The 19,275-nt window shown below is 43.3% G+C and overlaps 1 protein-coding gene across 1 annotated transcript in view; it reads left to right on the plus strand.

The window, feature by feature from the left end:
* The window catches only part of LOC147727456 (bifunctional methylenetetrahydrofolate dehydrogenase/cyclohydrolase 2, mitochondrial-like), a 505,471-nt gene that overhangs the window by 8,800 nt on the left and 477,396 nt on the right, over nucleotides 1-19,275 (plus strand). The window contains exon 2 of the mRNA XM_086963121.1: nucleotides 15,970-16,154. Coding sequence (XP_086819247.1) covers nucleotides 15,970-16,154 — 185 coding nt within the window. The remainder of the gene's footprint in view (nucleotides 1-15,969; nucleotides 16,155-19,275) is intronic.

A 19,275-nucleotide genomic window follows, 5' to 3' on the forward strand; every position in this document is an offset into this window, starting at 1 on the left:
GCTTGACAGTGGGAGGGTGGGGCTGACAGGACGCTCCGGGGCCTTTGCTCGACTGTCCCTCCTTCCCGCCCTGGTACGACGTGGCGAATCGCGCCGTTGCGCGGAGGGCTTGGAAGGGAGAGCTCAGGCACTTCCGGTTGCGGTCAGCGGTCTAGTGGTTGCAGCACAGGATAAAGGGTACATGCGTGAGCGCACCGAAGGCAAGCCCGTCTGCGTCCGTTCGCGGCCGTTCGGGGACCGGGGCCATAACCCCTGGCCAAAATAATGCTCAAGTTCAGTGGAGTTTTGCACAACTAAACGATCTCCGCCCCAGGATACCTAGCGCGTGTAGCCATAGTATGAAGGTCTATCAGGATGTTGGATGTGATTATTGCGCGTTTAGCTACAGCACTGTAGGTAAGCTAAAGCGAGGGACGACAGGGTTGTTTTGCGGTCTGCTGAACTGTAGATCAATGTGCAAACATAAATTGGACATCTTTGATTTACTCGCTGATAGAAAAATTGACCTTCTATTCCTCATGGAGACATGGCTGGACTCCGATTCCAAGCCAGAAATTATCGAGGCCCTCCCTCCTGGGTACATGATAGTCAGGATTGATAGGTCGTCTGGTAGAGGCGGTGGGGTAGCCATTGTCTTCAAACACCAATTGAGCTGCTCACTGGAATCTACGACCATAGATGATAGTGAGGCAGGCTCATTTATAATTGGGGGTCAGCTCTCACCTTACAGTGAAAGGACTCCTGGTTTATATACCTCCTGGCCCACATGCACGGTTTGCGTCTAGCCTGTTGGAAGTAATCACAGACTCAGCTCTATGGAATGATAAATTCCTATTGTTGGGGGACCTTAATATTAATCTGAAGAATTCCCTCAGTAGGCGGGCTGCAGACTTATGTCAGGAACTACAGTCACTGCAATTAGGTCTGAATTCTAATGCCCCTACCCATCAGCATGGCCATTTATTGGATCCAGTATTCGCTAATTGGGAGGGAGTTGAAGTGACCACTCCCATCCCTATCCCCTGATCCAACCACTTCTTTGTTCCCTTTGTGGTAAAGATCCCAAACTCTAGAGTCCCCGAGCAACCTGTGCTAAACCACCCGTGTCGTAAATGGGCAGGCTTCTCACAGACTAAGTTCAATGAAGTTCATGTCCGAGGAGGGTCACCGGAGGGTACCGACATCGAAACGGCCTGCCTCAATCTAGAAAGACGCATAAGGGAAGCCCTAGAACAGTGTAGCCCCGCTACGACAGAATAAAATGTTGAATAGATCACAGAAATCTGCACCTTGGTACAATGATGATTTGCGCCTAGCTAGGGCAGAGTGTAAACACCTGGAGAGACAGTGGAGGAAAGGCTTTCTTAGTCAGGTCAAGCTGATCTATCTAAAGAAAGCGGAAAAAGTACCATTGGCTTATTAGACGGGCCAAGGCTGCTTACTATGCTGAGAGAATTGGAGCAGCAGGAAATTCCGCTAAGGAATTATTTAAGATCTATAAGGAGATTTCCTCACTAACAGCGTCTGCTATTCTCACGGAAGGCTCAGTGGAATCTTGCGACCGTATTGCGGTTTTCTTCTCAGAGAAAGTGGAGAAAATGTACTCTTCCTTTCCAGGAGCCAAAAAAAAATGGGTGCAGAGTTTGTGTAACCAATCGGAGGTGCTGGGGAAAGCCAGAGGCTGGATAGTTTTATCACCCCTCCCCCCGAGTTGCTCTGCAGGATCTGCAGTTCTATAAAGTCTGGCTCACCTAGGGATCCTGCCTCACCCAAACTGCTTGGGGAGAGTATTGCCATTCTTGAGCCTTATATCAAGCATCTCTTAGATGTATCATTTAGTATGCACACGGTACCCGATAGCTGGAAAAAGGCTGTGGTTCTTCCTCTTCAGAAGAAACCTAATATCAGCCCTGAGAAACTGGAAAATCTCCGCCCTATCTCGCTGTTACCGAATCTGGCGAAAGTGGCAGAGAAGGCTGCAAACTTACAGCTTATGGCCCATGCGGAAGAAGCCAATCTCCTCCACCCCACGCAATTTGGATTTCGGTCTCTCCACTCTACGGAGTCAGCTCTACTAATGGCCACAGAGGCCATTAGGCAGGGAGCAGATGAGGGGCAAACAATGGCTCTCATCCTTTTGGACCTGAGCGCCGCTTTTGACACTGTCACACACTACACCTTGCTACAGTGTCTGAACAAGGGCGGTGTCTCAGGCGCAGCACTAAAATGGATACAATCATTCCTGATGGAACGTAGCTTTCAGGTCAGACAGGGCGCCCACTACTCCAAAGCCATGAAACTGGATCAGGGCGTGCCTCAGGGCTCCGCCCTGAGTCCCACCCTATTTAATCTATATGTATCTCCTGTGGCGAGTATAGTGGAGGGTTTTGGAATCAGGATTGTGTCATATGCCGATGACACATAGCTGGTTATCTCGCTATCACGGGCACCGGGTCTGGCGGCATTCAACTTCAGAGCGTGCATGCAGAAGCTTGCCTCCTGGATGGCCAACAACTGCCTGAGGTTGAATGGTGTTATAGAGAAACAGGGGTCCTAACCAAATTAATTCAACAACCAATATATGCACAACGTTGATTATTTCAGTGAGCTTCTTGAGTTGGCCTGCTCCGTTGAATCAATCAAAAAATGCTACTGTCAGCAGCAATACGCAAATTATAAAATACCTGACACAAACCAGAGATTATTTGAAAAACATATGGAGTTTAATGAATTACTCCATCTGAGCTTGTTATTTCTATATACATTTATACAATTATATACATTTATCCTAACTGTAAAAATAGAGAGCAATCGGCTTCTAAAGGGGTGCAAGAAAAAAGAGAAAAGGAAGTGATTGTGAAAGAAGGGTGTAAGCCTCAAAAGAAAAAATGTGACAAGTGAAATATTTTAAACAATTCCAATGTTTTGCAGCTGTATTTAATTATTCAGCTTATTTAGCAAAAGGCCACAATAGATAACTGCTGTTATTTCATTTATACAGACATGAATGACATGTATAATGTTTTGTTGGATGGTGGTCCTATTTGCACATGACAAAGGGGGGCGTCGACGTTTCGACCCGTCTTTTAGTGCAAGGGCGATTGGGAGCCTCGACCTGCGGGTCTTCCTCAGGACAGATAAGGACCCGTTTTTTACCGTAGACTTCTCAAAAAGTAACCCACTGTTAACTAATGGGTGGCCTCTGTCCTCCTGTTCCGGGATGGACGTATAGTGTGGATAAACGTGATGGAACACCCAACCTGGGTGGATTAACGTCTGTATTAGATATTCCAAAGTTGATACAGACACAATTCAAAAAAGAGACGTCCCGGACACTTGTATGTCGCCCGGGCGTCCCACCAATTGGACTAAGGAACCTCCGTGCATTGATGCCTGGATCTGACTCAGCGGATCGTTGTGGCGGCGGCAAAACGCGAGGAGGAAAGCGCTCAGCGGTTGCCCATAAAACGGAACGGGGACTTCAATCAAAAACGCATGGAGGTTCCTTAGTCCAATTGGTGGGACGCCCGGGCGACATACAAGTGTCCGGGACGTCTCTTTTTTGAATTGTGTCTGTATCAACTTTGGAATATCTAATACAGACGTTAATCCACCCAGGTTGGGTGTTCCACCACGTTTATCCACACTATACGTCCATCCCGGTACAGGAGGACAGAGGCCACCCATTAGTTAACAGTGGGTTACTTTTTGAGAAGTCTACGGTAAAAAACGGGTCCTTATCTGTCCTGAGGAAGACCCGCAGGTCGAGGCTCCCAATCGCCCTTGCACCAAAAGACGGGTCGAAACGTCGACGCCCCCCTTTGTCATGTGCAAATAGGACCACCATCCAGCAAAACATTATACATGTCATACATGTCTGTATAAATGAAATAACAGCAGTTATCTATTGTGGCCTTTTGCTAAATAAGCTGAATAATTAAATACAGCTGCAAAACATTGGAATTGTTTAAAATATTTCACTTGTCACATTTTTTCTTTTGAGGCTTACACCCTTCTTTCACAATCACTTCCTTTTCTCTTTTTTCTTGCACCCCTTTAGAAGCCGATTGCTCTCTATTTTTACCGTTAGGATAAATGTATATAATTGTATAAATGTATATAGAAATAACAAGCTCAGATGGAGTAATTCATTAAACTCCATATGTTTTTCAAATAATCTCTGGTTTGTGTCAGGTATTTTATAATTTGCGTATTGCTGCTGACAGTAGCATATTTTGATTGATTCAACGGAGCAGGCCAACTCAAGAAGCTCACTGAAATAATTAACGTTGTGCATATATTGGTTGTTGAATTAATTTGGTTAGGACCCCTGTTTCTCTATAACATTGATCACCCAGGTCCTCAAACCACATTGGGTTACCCCATTCCAGTAATGAGGTTGAATGGTAGCAAGACAGAGGTGCTCGTGGTGGGGGGGGGGGAGGGGGGCGTCTGTGTGGTCATCGGCATGGTGGCCGTCTTGCTTAGGTCCAGCCCCTATGCCGTTCTCCCAGGTTAAGAACCTGGGTGTATGGGTAGACTCTGGTCTTACCTTTGAACCTTATATCAGATGTGAGGTGGGGACGTGCTTTGGTGTCCTGAAAGGTCTATGCCAGTGTTTCCCAAACTGGGGTCCGTGGACCCCCAGGGGTCCGTGACACATTCCCAGGGGGTCCACAGGCAGCAGTTTTAACACCATCGATGCTAGTGTTATTTTCCTCCTGTGCTGGCACTCGTTTATTCCCATTGTTCATGACGAGCTCAGCTCGTCATGAGTGTATGGAGGTGTACACCATGACGAGCTGAGCTCGTCATGAGCGTCGAAGGAGTTAAAAACACTGCAAAGTTCCTTGTAGAATTAGCAGTTTTCGAGCAACACTAAAAGTGTCAAGATAACACCAGTGATTAATGTACCTGCTGCAGAGAGATGGGAATTTTGTCCGGTAGCAGGTTTGACTTATCTAATGTTGCCCAGAGGGTTAATATGCCTGCTGCAAAGAACGCGTACCACGCATTTAAAAAAACAGTATTTTAAGTGCATAGGTCAGTGGGTTACTTCTTTTGTCACAAAGATTCTTTTGTTACTCTGCAGCTCATAGGAGACAATCATAATATAGCACAGTGTCCTATAAACGCTCATCAAACAGCTGCTTATACAGTGTATGGTACAAGTTAGTAACTTATGATGTTTTTTTTCCCAGTCTTTCATTAGCCTGATGCTGCTAAAGGGGTTTATTTGGGTGGAAATACATTTTTATTGTTAAAGTCAATGCTAACCACTGTACTATGTTCTGAATCCTGAGTTTGTGCTTTTCCAGACCAAGCACTATTTAAAAATGCCTACCAGTATGAATGGCATGTGAATCCTACACCTTGTAGTCCCCTTTGCCTTATGTAACATTTTCTCTACACTGATTTACAAGTATGATTCATTGTCTCTCTTCGTGTGTGATGTCAAGTGCTCTGACATCCTTCAATGGTATGAGAGATGCTATAAAACAAAGGAAATACTGTTGAAGGGTCATAATAAGGGAATCATTGAAGAACCCCAAAAAGGATTGTTGTATCCTGGTACATAGTAAGGTCATCATTTACTATTCTTTAAGCGCTAATACAATTCAATATAAAATGATAAATGTGTTGTTGAATGCACCATTGTATTCTACATTTTCTTGGGGGGGTGAGCCTCCCAAAGCCCCCTTCGTAGTGGTCAGGCTCGCTCACTGCACTTGGTGTGCACTGTATGGGGACTGGTCTGAAAACATTTGCCAGGGCTGCTTTCGGTTTCCACTCAGGCCCTGGCCCTGGCAGAACTCTTTCAATATAAAATACTAAAATCCTTAGTAATTCGAGTATTTGATTTTTGTGCAGATGTGTGTTTATTTTTTCGAATTACTCTTTTAATGTTTGAAATTTAATTCATACAGATTGCTGGGGGTCCCCGGCTTCCAGTGGTGAGTCAATGGGGGGTCCTCAGGAGTTAAAAGTTTGGGAACCACTGGTCTATGCAAAACTATGGACCTCCTTCCGATAGAAGCCAGGAAGACGCTAGTACATGCACTTGTCACTTCACGTTTAGATTATGGTAACATATTGTATCTGGGTGCCACGGTCAAAAGTCTTAACCAGCTTTAGGTGATGCAAAATGCGGCGGCTCGGTTGGTCCTTTGGCAACCGAGAAGGGCTCCTTCTAAAAGAGTCTTGGATGCTCTTCACTGGCTCCCTGTCAGGAATAGAATTGTGTTTAAGGCCCTTTGTACATGTCACCGCATCACCCAAGGTATTGGTCCAAGGTTCCGGCAGAGTCACATTACAGTCTACAGGCCCGTACGGTCCCTTAGATCTAGGGGGACCGGCTTGTTGGTTGTCCCTAAAGTTAAGAGGGCCAGGATGGGTTGCAGATCTTTCCGGCTCTTGGCGGCCAAGAGCTGGAACAAACTCCCTCTCGAGCTTCGGTTGGAACCCTCCGAGACCAGGTTTAGAAGAGAGCTTAAAACATACTTGTTCCTTCATTGATAGGCCGGGCGTCTCTAGTCGGGGCATGAGGCTCTATGATCTCTCACTACAGCGTGGGGACACGCCGGTGGGCGTAACCAGGCCCTTTATAAGCTTCCTTATTATTATTATTAAAGTAGCTACGTACGTTGCGCCGTTCAAACAAATATAAAGTATAGAAAAATCTCCTCATTACCTGCCTATATAAATTGCAATTTATATATGTTTTATTTTCAACAAAATCAAATATTAGCTGACGCATACAAAGGGCCACAGTAAGTGTTGCGAAACTACCTTACCAATCCAAGGCATTACATGCACAGCAAGGGCTGTATTAAACAACTCTTACCAATCCTGTTAGTGTCCTGATTCCAACTGCCAACTTTCCTTGGCATTTGATACAGTCTTTCACATTATTTTGCTTGAGAGGCTGGAAAAGATTGGTATCAGAGACCAAGCCCTGCTATGGCTTAAATCTTTAATTAGCAGGCATACCCAGGTGGTTTTTCTTCCTCCTTTTACCTCTGCAGCAAAAAACCCTGAATTGCAGATTCCTACAGGGTTCATATTTTAGCCCTACCCTTTTTAATATATACTTGGAACCCCTGGCTAAAATTGGTGAGCCCTGGATTGTGAGAGGTGTATCCTACGCTGATAATACTCAACTCCTTTTGGTGTTTCAGGAAAATTCTCCATCATCCTTTTTTTTTTTTTTGTCCTCATACGCCAATAAAGATATTTTCGATATTGATTATACCGAGAATCTTTATGGAAGCTCTTTTTGCAGACACCCAGTATAAATCTCGCGATACCACCATATCAACAGTCAGCTCAGTCTCCCATTTTACCAGACCCTTAGACTGATCTTAGGGTGGTTCATTCCGCAAAAAGGCATAATCATTGGACAAAGTTGTTCATAGTCCATCGAGCCAATTAATACAGGGAGTCCAAAAAGGCTTCCTTCTCTTCCATGCCACTTTATCCAAATTGAGAGTATGCCTGATAACCCTAATCCAATCTACATATGACGGTACAATAGTGCTCACCCACAATTTACATATTTCCCTACGTGCTAGGAGAATTAAGTAAAGAAATAGCATATTACTATCTTGAGGTACTTCCTCATAATTAAAAGGAATTCCAAAAAAAACTTGTTGTGTACTAACCTGTATTTCATACCCAAAAAGGGCTTTCATACCTTCTTGCACTTCAAACCAAAATTGTCTAAGTGCGGGACACGTCATAAACATATGTAGATCATCTGCTTTTTCCAGATTGCACTTTGGACAACAAGGAGTAGACCCATTCGAATATTTGGCGAGCCTAGCCGGAGACCAGTATACTCTATGGAGAGAAAACAAGTGATTCCACTTTAAATTGGCAGGTAAGACCGTAAGATGTAGTAACTCAAAAGATACTTGCCATGGATTCTGCAAATCGGCGTCCAATACTTGGTCCCTCCATAGTTGTTCCGGAAGGCTGAAGTCGCCATCTTCTCCCTCAAGTATAGTCCAATAAAGCACTGATGTTTTGGGCATTCTTGTTTTCTTCATTAAGAGTTCGTCCAAAACAGACTTAACACCTTTATCCTCTGTAACAGCCTGGGCCCAGCTTTTAATTTGTAAATACTTAAATTTAGATAAGTTTTTATCTGTAAAAACAGAAATGTCTTCCCAACTAAGCAGGTTCCCTTCAGGCAATAGCTGGCCCCATGATCTAATGTTTGCGCTCTGCATAGCTATAGATAATAGGTCTTTGGTCCATTCAGGAGAGCCAGAGGAATCCCAAATTGGGGCCATAGCAGCATAATATGGAATGTTCAACGCTTTCCTAACTCTGGCCCACACATATGCCATGTCTCTGAGGACCTTTAATCGCACTTTTTTGAAAAAACGCATGTCTCCAAACTTAAACATAAATGCATGAGACCCTCCTTGAATCTCAGATAGCATATTTTGAAACATAAAGTCTGTTTCTGTCCCCCCTAAGGTATCAAATAAGTTTATTCCTGCTTTCAATAAAAGGGTCCAGGCATAACCTCTCAAATCTGGAGCGCACAGTCCACCCTTGCCTTTCTTTCTACGTAGCTTTTTCCAAGAAATTCGTATGGCTTTTGAGGCCCAAATAAAAGAATTCCATTTGCCTTGGATCTTAGTCAGTCTGGCTTCTTTAAAAGCAAGTGGGATATTCTGGAATATATATATTATTTTAGGTAACAGCATAATTTTTACTATATTGATTCTTCCAATTAAAGGCCTATTAAAAGCTCATGCTCCTAGGCCCTGCAGCCCCCACCACCTTGGAGCTGTTATGGCCTCTGAGCATGGGTGCTCCTCCCACTCCCAGAGATAATATAAAAAGTCTGGGAGTGTGGTTGAACAAATCGTTGAATTTTAATACCCAGGCAACCAAGGTTTCGGCGGTCTGTTTCGGCCTCCTTAGGTCGATTAAAAAAATCCTTCCTCTTCTCCCCTTTGAGGCCAGGCAGATAGTGATTCAAGGACTAATTCAATCCCGCCTTGACTTTAGCAATTCACTATACCTTGGGGCCCCGGAGTACAGCCTGCAAAAATTGCAGCGGACACAAAACTGTGCAGCCCGCACTCTGTTGGGACTCCCACGTAGATCCTCGATAAGGCATGGCCTAAGGACTCTACATTGGCTTCCCGTCAGGGATAGAATAAAGTTTAAGACTCTCTGTATTGCCCATCAAGCCTTTTGGAAGACAGGCCCTGAAATCAATCATGCTCTAATCCTCCCTTATCAGCCCAGTAAATCACTTCGCTCATCAAATGCCTTCTTGGCAAAAGTCCCTAGGATCTATAGGGCAAGAGCAGGAGGCCGCTCTTTTACCTACAACGCGTCCAGACTGTGGAACACTCTTTCATGTCATCTGAGAAGTAACTCCAACTTGGCAAGCTTCCGCAAACAGCTCAAGACCTTCCTGTTTAACTAACCCGGATCCTTCCTGGATCGTCTCCCTGGAAGACACTGTTCTAGCTTTAGCGCCTGGACGCCTCAGGGCAACTGCTGCGCTCTATAAAACCGCTTTTCATTTCATTTCATTTTCATTTCATTTCATTTCATTTCAAGTCAAAGGAAGAAATGACCAGTTTTTTAGGGATTCCACCATTTCTTTCTCGATCTTTACAAGATTTCTTTCCGCAAGTTGATTTATATCCTGTGTAATTTGAATTCCCAGATATCTAATTTGGTGTTTCAAAATTGAAACGGGATTAACCTGGGTTATATTCCAGCACATACATTCTGATTTAGATTGATTAATTAGATATCCAGAAACTTGGCCAAACTGCTCTGCAGCTTTATATATGAGAGGAATTGATTTGAAAGGGTCAATAGTGTACAGCATTAGATCGTCCGCATATAGGGCGACTTTTTTAACCCAGTTTTTATATTTAAAAGGTAGGATATCTTGGTCTTGTCTGATCTTTTCTGCAAATGATTCCATGTATAGATCAAAAAGCAAAGGTGATAGTGGGCACCCTTGTCTTGTCCCTCTTTGAATTTTTAAAGGAGAAGATACACTTCCATTAATTAATAATCTAGCCATAGGAGCTTGGTAAAATGCTGCTATTACCCTACAAAAGTTTCTGCCTAAGTTAACCTTTTCTAGTACTTTGGCCAGAAATTCCCAATTAACGCGGTCAAAAGCTTTTGCGGCATCTAGTGTGATAACCGCTAGTGGTAATTTATATTGAGAAGCAACATCTATTGCACCCACCAAAGCTTGTGTAAGATCTTGTATAGAGCGACCTCTTACAAAGCCCTTTTGATCTAAGTGTAATAATTGACCTGCTGTCCCGTTTAATCTCTCCGCTAATATTTTTGCCATGAGTTTGTAATCAGTGTTAAGAAGAGAGATTGGCCTGTATGAATCACACTGAAATCATCTCTTCATTGGTTTTAAAATAAGAACCACTATGGCATTATTCCAGGAGACAGGAATTTTGCCTCCTTCCTCAAATATAAAAGTAAATAGCAATTTCAGAATTGGTATTATTACCGGTGCTAATACTCTATAGATCTCAGAAGGAAGCCCGTCAGGGCCTGGTGCCTTACTTCTCTTGGCAGAATCTATTGCCGAGGCTATTTCATTAGAGCTAAACCCTCTATTAAGATTGTACGAAGCCTGCTCATCTAAAGCTTGAACCTGGTATTGGTCGAGCCATGGCTGTATTAATTGTTGTTGTGGAAGTAAATCTTCTCTATAGACTTCATCAAAGTGATGGTTAAAAGCCTGCTCAATATCTGTTCTATTATTTGAGATCACATCCGTATTTGTCATCTGTACTTCCTTAATAGAGTTCTTCTTGATATCCTTTTTTGTTTTCCAGGCTAAGAGCTTTCCACAGGCCTCTCCAAATTCAAAGTGAGCTAATGAGCTAGCCTGCCAACGTTTCCTCAGCCTTCCATCTAATACCTGCTCTAGCTGTAATTTGCAAGTTAACAAGTCTTTTTTATTTTTGTTCTCTCCATCTCGTAGACTGGGGTCTAATACAACTTGTTCAAGGGCCTTGATTCTTGCTTCAATCTGCGAGATTTGCGCCTTACATGCTGTGTGTTTTGCAATCTGAAGTGTTAATAGTCGCCCTCTCAAAAAAGCTTTGTAGGTGTCCCTGACGTCCGGGAGTGCAGCTGTACCTAAATTAAGAGAAAAAAACTTGTTTGATTCCTCAAGCAGTTTGTCTATTACTTCTTCCTCCAACAAAATGCTTCTATCTATAGTCCATCTCTTGACCAACTGTGGGCCTGTTAGTTTTAAGGTTAGAGTAACCGCGGAATGATCAGAAATGTGGGCACCAAGATGTTTTATCTCCTCCACTTGTTGACCTAGGTGTTCTGCAATTAAAAAAAAATCTAATCTAGATTTGTGTCGTAATTTCTTGTTGTGGAATGTGAATTCTCTTTTTGTGCCACTTTTTTGTCGCCAAATGTCTTTCCAACCGAACTGAGTAATCGCATTAGATAAAATATCCCTAGTTTTAGGATTATGTGAGAATCTTGCAGTAGGTAACTTATCCAGCTGTGGATCAAGTACTAAATTAAAATCCCCTGCAAGAATCACTGGATCCTCAAAATCCAAAAGTTCAACAAAAAGATCTTGAAGAGGGAGGGTGTTGTCTAAGTTAGGACCGTAGTATCCTACGATCGTAAATGTATACAAATGTTGCTTTATTTTTGCTATGACCCATCTCCCCTTCTTATCAGACTTAGATTGTAGCAAAGTTATCTCAGAATTAGATTTAATCAATATGGCCACCCCCTTAGTGGAGGTTTGTTGCAAGGTGGTTATCACCTGCTTGATCCATTTTTTTTTCATAAAGATATCTCTTAATTCTTGTTCGGTGGAATGTGTCTCTTGTAAAATAAAAATGTTTTCAGGTGCGTCCTTTAAATACTGAAGAATTCTCTCTCTTCTATGCTTGACCCGTAACCCGTTCACATTCCACGACAAAATCTTAATGTATGATGAAAGAGCTACCCTACCTTGCACTGTTTCTCCTGACAAAGGTATAAACAAATGAGATTTGAATTATGGCGATTTGGACATTTTTTTGTTTTTTTTCCCAATGCTCCCCACCCGGTGCCCTCCCCCCCCTGTCCTGACCCTCCCGTGCTCCCCCGGAGAAGCCCCCTCCTTTTCCTGGCCTAACTTGGGCCATTGAGACTCCTCCACCCGGGTGTATTATCTGTGTGTGCTGAGAATGGAGAGAATGTATGGCAACCATGTTAATAATAGATGATACATAAGCTGATTTCTTTTTTTTTAGCAGTTTCAATGTTTTTTGGCTTGCTCTCTTTGGTTGTCGTCTGAAAGTAATTGTAAATATTCTTCCGCCTCATCAAACCTTTTTAGGACTTTCATTTTATTTTTATACATCACTTTCAGTGATGCCGGAAATTTAAGCTGGGCGGTAGCACCAAGTTGTTTAAAGGGCTCTAACAGCTTACCAAGCTCCCATTGCCTAGACGCGGTAATAGAGGACACATCAGATCTAATCTGATAAGAAAATCCATCAAACGAGAGTTCGCTGGTTCTTAAGGCTCTATTAAGGATCTCTTCTTTTAGGGTATAGGTCAGAAAATGCACTAGGATCTCCCTGGGTCTGCTTTTATTTGGGTTCAGCCTAAATGGGTCTCTGTGAACTCGTTGGATATCTTTTATTATTTCTTCTTCTGATACCTCAAGCTCTATAGTGCGTTTAATCAATCTGGCCACAAACTCTTTAATATTTCCCCCCTCTACCCCTTCCGGGACTTTCAGTAGGCGGAGATTATTTCGTCCTTGTGCGTTTTCTAAGGACTCCATTTTTTCTTGGAGTCCTAGCTCCCTTAATTTAAGATCCTCAAGCTTCTTACTATGTTGGGTGGCAACCTTTTTTAAATCTGTTACTGTAGATTTCAGTTCAGTAGTTCTGGCAGCTAATGCATCGAATTTCTCTTAAATCTCCTGCTGGTTGATTAGTGTCGCTTCAAAACCACTTTTTACCTCATGGCTCAAGGCTCTTAGCATTGCTATGACAGACTGATCTGTAGCTTCTATGTTTGAGGGAGCAGGAGATACATCGTCCTCACTATTAGTATTTATTATTTGCGTTGATACTTCCCCTTCTAATTCATGTTCAGGTTCCTTATCCTCAGAACTATGCGTAGTATCAGAGACCTGCTCCAGCTCCAAGTCCATCTCTAAACCTTCTAGCGGTTGATATTTGTTGGCAGTTTGCATCCCCTCTATAGACACCCCAGCTGAAACGCCTTCGGACAATTTAAGTTCCAGAACTGAAGGCACGGTTTTAAAATATGCCTTCAGGAGGTTTTGCCTTTTCAACTGTCTTCTGTACTTTAACGTTTTTTTTCCAGTTTTCTTTAGGGATTTTGCCTTGGTTTTAGCGGAAGAAGGGGCATCTATCGGGACATTTAACATAGGTTGCTTTCCTCCTTTGCTTCTGAGGGTATATCCCTAAGCCTGGGAGCCTTGAGTCTCTTTTTCTGTCATAAACAAATCAGGGACTGATGAATCTGTTTCCGGAAAAAGCCTACTTAGCCCAATGCATTGTGGACTTGGTGGTTTTAATCTAGTAGTTTCAGTATTCCTCCCTAAACAGAAATACCTATATCTATGCGCAGCTCTTCTCCCCTTCTTAAGCTCATGCGCTGCTTTTAACCATCGTATCAGCCCCAGTTTTGAGGAATTATGTAATCCTACCTTTGGAATGCAGGGAACAGCTTGTGAAAGAAGAGGAGTTCCGGCTTCAGCCGTGTCAATATGGATGTTGCTTCCAGACTGCCTTGATTGCCGAGTTTCCAGCAAGTAGAAAATAAGGAATGCTAGGCTGCAATCGCTAAACGCCGATCAGCCTTCTCACTGTGCAGGTTAATCTGTTTTCCACTCATAGCCGCCTCCATTATCAGCGCCGTAACCGAGTTGTGCTTCGGGCTGCCGCCCCCGCCTGCTTTCTGTCTGCTTGAAAGCGTTTGGTCGTTAGATCACAGCGGCGGAGGCGGCGGTGGCAGCGGCTGTATTCCTACGCTGTTCGATGTTCGCGGGTCATGCCGAAACTCAGCAAACGCAGCAAACGCAAGTGAGCGCACCCCCTGCACCCTCCCCAGCCATCCGCCCGATCAAACACAGAGATTTCTGCCGCAAATCACTCCCAGTGCCTCCGCCGACATTTCATGCAGCGAACACCCGAGCCTCCGGAGTCTCGCGACTAGCCACGCCTGCTAGCCACCATGTTCTCCCGCTTCCTTGAGTTCTTTTAAGCCCTGCCTCAAATCAGTGTTGGACTGGATGAATGATAGTTGCTTAAAGCTCCACTCATATAAGACTGGGAATATTTTCTTTGGCATCAAGTTCACCTTTGATTTCAAACTTTGGAGCCGCCGCCAACCCCTTCCATCCCTGGTGGTAAGAAACCTCAGGGTGAAATTTGACTCGGACCTCACCTTAGACTCTTAGATTAAGGTACTATCTCCTTCCTGTTTCTTCACTCTGTGGTCCCTGACAAGGATTTTGCACCTCATTCCTGTGGAATATGGTAAAACGATTGTTCATGCCTTGATTGCCTCTAAGTTGGATTACTCCAATAGTCTGTGTTTAGGTCTACCAGTGTGTCTTGTTCAGCGTCTTCACACTATTCAGAATGCTGCTGCTGCCCAGTTGATTCTTAAAATTCCCTCCCAGGTCTAGATATCAAGACATTTACACCATCTTCACTGTCTTCCCGTGAATAAAAGGATCCAGTCTAAGGCACTCACCATTGCCTGTAGGGCATACAATCACAAGAGCCCTTTCTACCTTAGGCATCGTTTCAAGCCTCATACCCAGGTGAGGAGAGCCTTGCGATCCAATAATGTCAAACTTTTTTAACTCCCCCGCACACACAAGGCCAGAAGAGGAGGAGGTAGATCCTTCATCTTCCTGGCAAACAGGTTGTGGCATGCCTGTCCTCTTTTTCTTAGAAGCAGCTCATCTGAAACTATTTTTAGGAAGGGTCTAAAAATTCTACTCTTCCTTCCTATATCAACATTTGTTAATACTATCTTTTCTTGTGGTTTTTAAGGCTGTTTGTTTCCGCTAGCACCGAGACGCCTCTTTCGAGGTAGCTCTGTGCTTTAAAAAATATATAGTATTTTAAGCACAGAGAACATGCATTTTAGCAATGGGTAGCAGTGGTGAAGTGCCCAAAGTCCTAAGGCCAGCGGAAATGAAGTCCCCAAGAACAGGAGGTTTGAAGACAAAAAGTCAAGGGAAACCATGCCAAGGATTCCAGATCTAACATCAATCAACAAATAGGATTCTATGGATGGAAATGGTTGCAACACAGCATAATCTCTTCCCGAAGACTTATTCCTATGTGTAATAGTTGGGCCTATTTTCTATTGCAACTATTTGCCATTCCTCAAGTGCTTTCTTTTCCGCCAGACAGGACTTTAAGGTAGCTCTTATAGCATTTGTCGGAAACATAGGAAGAGCCCGTCGTAGGCCACCTGGAAATCTGAGTCGGATTCCTTTCAGACCGAGACCATTGGAATGGCTCGGTCGGAAAGGAATCAGTCCGACGCGTACCGATTCTGTCGCAAGGCCGACCCGAATCGGCCCCTTAGTGTTGGCATGCCCACCTCCAAATTGGGCAGGGGTTACCATGACGTTGGCGGGGAGGTTGCTTTATTTTAACTGGGTACCCTTTCTGTCAAACTCAAAAACAGCCCCCTCAATCTTGAATGAATACATTTTGACATTGTAGGTCCTTGCCTTTAGAAATGCCTATTTCAACTAAATAACATTGAGTGAGCTAATGGTAGATGGGGTTTACTCATTGATAATGTTTATATTTCCTGTTGCTTGTAAGTTATTTTTCGAATTATTTATTTCAGCAACAAAATCGTTTTTAAACACATTTTGAAAGACATGGTATTTTTAATTGTAAATATATGGCTTGTGATTAACAGACATGAAGCAACTATTATTTCCGGGGCAAGGCTTGCCAAACAGATACATAAAGAAGTTCAGAAAGATGTGGAATCTTGGATATCTTTGGGGAATAATCGGCCACATCTCAGTGTTATCCTAGTAGGCGAAAACCCTGCCAGCCATGCATATGTCCGGAATAAGATCAAAGCAGCAGCTACTGTGGGTGAGTAGTATTAATGTAAATTATGTAGAAAACATTAATATTACACTGTTCTGTGTGGTGTAATACAAAATTAGGGCTTCTGTATTCTTCAAGTTCGGAATATGTCCCTTGGTTGGAAGGTTGTGGAGGGGGAAAAATGTTGTTCATAATGGGTGCAAAACTGGGAAGGATGAGGGTTGAAAATTCCACTCAAAAGCATCTCTGAAAACATTTTCCCAAGTACTTGGCATGAAGTTTTTTTAAAATGTCAGTCTGGTGATAATTGCATGTTTGAATCGCTATGTGGGCTCATTTTTGAAAATAAAAGGTAACAAAGACCAATTTTTTAAACCTTTTTCAGACAATATAAACTGCTTTCTCCAAAGTTCCTTTGCCTTTTTGTCTGCTCTAAGCTTCTAATATAACTTAAAATGGCAAGCATTCTTGCAAGGTTTCATACTGTATGTGTTTATTGTAATCGATTGAAAAGCACTACTGAATATTAGTTTTTTTCTTTCTTCTTTAGAAAAATGCCTTACCCCCCCCCCCACCACTCTTAGGGGGCCATTAGGATCCGCCCGCAATCCTATCGGATAACGGGACCACCTATGGTGCCCTTATGGCCATAAGAGCACCATAGGAAAGCACTTTTTCCGCCGTTCAACTTCACGACCGGCGGAAATGCGACGGACGGACTTTCCGTCCGCCGCGGATCCCCCAGCCATCCTAATGTGGCGGGGGGTCATTTTGTTGAGGATGGCGGGCAGATTGGCCCGGCGGGGGCAATCCGTCCGCCATCCTAATGGGCCCCCTAGTTTTTTTGCAATAACTAAAATTTTACATACCAGCAGAGAGAAAATATGCAGTTAATTAGGAGCGCACATTAGTCATAAGTCATGCCAATTTTAAGGGCATATTAAGGGCATATTAACAAGGGCTGGCGATAAATATCACAAAGGGCGCTTAGCGCTTGCATATTTATCGCCGGCTATCTCTGGAATTTATTATCGCCCTGTTAGCGCGTTATCAACTACGCGCATCACTGAGGCAATAAAAATTCCAGAGATAGTGTGGATATTGCCATTTTCCATGGTGGAAAACGGTGATATCCTAGATGATAGGGCCTGTGGCCTTAGCCACGGAATCCACCCCCCATGTTAAGTATGCCTTAGTCAGGAATTTAACAGATGTTAAATTCCTGCTTTAAGGCATACCTAACGAGATTTAAATATTCGCTACCCTTCCATGTTAATATCGCGAAGCTGCCTTCGCAATATTTTCCCTGGTTGGTTTCACAGCCACGCCTACTTTGCATCTCATTAGCGATGCAAAGTTAGGCGTGCTGGAAACGGGCGCTAAGTCAGCAAAACACACGATAGTGTGTCTTTGCTGATAAGGTGATAAAATTATCACTGCATTTCGGCCAAAAACGGACGCAAAAGCAGCAATAATGTTATAGCGCCGCCTTGTTAATATGCCCCTTAGTCATTACCTGGAGCTGGTGTGGACAATGTGACCCTTATACAGTTTACACATTGAGAAGTTACTGATGACCTTTCATGCTAGGATTAGGGTGGACACGGAGAGGGAACCCCCAAATTGCAAGTAGAAAGGCTGCATATGGCTGTGAAATATTAAAAGCAAAGAAAGTGATTTGGAATCATTATGTTTTGAGATACAATTTAGAATTTGTAGCACGCAATGATAGTTCAAACTTGAGTAGATTTTTTCTTTCTCCTTTTTCTGTGGCATATAAAAATGCAAAACTCTAAGACAGATAAAAGTTAGTCATCCTGAAAGATATTGGCAGACAGTACCCCATCCGCAGGGTGGCTGAGGACATTATATCTGCCACTCTGACGAACCACCATCTGCAAAAGTCAAAGACCACCATTGGCCCAGTCTCTGCACCTTGACAGGAACAACTGTCCTGCAGTTTTTGTCAAGGTTCAAAATGTTTGGTGGATGGCCACGGTCCGATTTAACAGCCATCCACCAAACTTTGAGAAAGTTTTGGTTTTAAACAAACACTCTCATTGTAGTGGCTTTTTATTGACAAATTAAAAAAAATAATTACTCCTTCATCCAGGGAGTTTTCTCCTGGGTATGAAGGATCATTATTTGTTTTGTTCTTTCCCTCACTGCCAGGCTTTAACTGTTATTGACTGACAGACAAAAAAGGACATCACACTCTCCACCCTACATAGGGTGGGCAGTTATACCCTTCCTCTGTTGTCGTAAACTGATAGTAATTACCACCCTAAACATTTTAAGGGATTACCCTCATGCTAGAAGAACAACATTCTGGGGAGCAGGGTAGATTGACATCAGACTGTGCCATACATATAATGCCTATGAACCCTGACGGTGATAAACTTGAGGAACCTCAATACTTCGATCCTCTATAGTCAGAACAAGATTATGTATATCCGCCTTCCAAAGGATATTCTTCAAAGGGGGATTATATGATTAGGTTGAACCTCAAGGATGCATATCTCACTATCCTAATATTTCAATATCACTGACGGTTTTTTCAATTAAATGTGCACAGCAAATTTCTTCCTTCTCAACTATCTTTATTGCATGGGGTGAATGTTGTGGTGGAATAATTCATTTCCAACATAAATTTACTGGAGAAGATGATTAACCTATTCCAACACCCCAAAGCATTGAACCAACATCTATTTCTAGCAGTGTATTTATTTTTTTATTTATTATTTGAGTTTGTAGAGCACGACAGCTACCCCTAAGGGTTTCACAGCGCTAATATTGTGCAGCTAATACAGTCAGGTAGAGGCGGATGCAGTTATTGATCAAAGAGCCAGGTCTTGATGGCTTTGCGGAAGCGAGTGTGACTATCCTCCGACCGAATGATCAGAGGAAGAGAGTTCCATAACTTAGGCCCCAGATAGGCAAAAGAACGGCCTCCCATTCTTGAAAGTTTTACCCTCGGCACAGAGAAGAGGATTTGGGAGGAGGATTGGAGGGAACGGGTAGAAGAATACGATTTCACCAAGGTGTAAAGATAACTTGGGGCCACCTTCTGCCTGAAATTGTGCATATAGGTAAGCGCCTTGAACTTCACACAGTTTTCCACCTTCAGCCAGTGAAGTTCACGAAGGTGGCTGGATACATGGTCAGT

The sequence above is a fragment of the Lissotriton vulgaris genome, chromosome 3_1, assembly GCF_964263255.1.
Source record: "Lissotriton vulgaris chromosome 3_1, aLisVul1.2, whole genome shotgun sequence".
NCBI classification, from domain to species: domain Eukaryota; kingdom Metazoa; phylum Chordata; class Amphibia; order Caudata; family Salamandridae; genus Lissotriton; species Lissotriton vulgaris.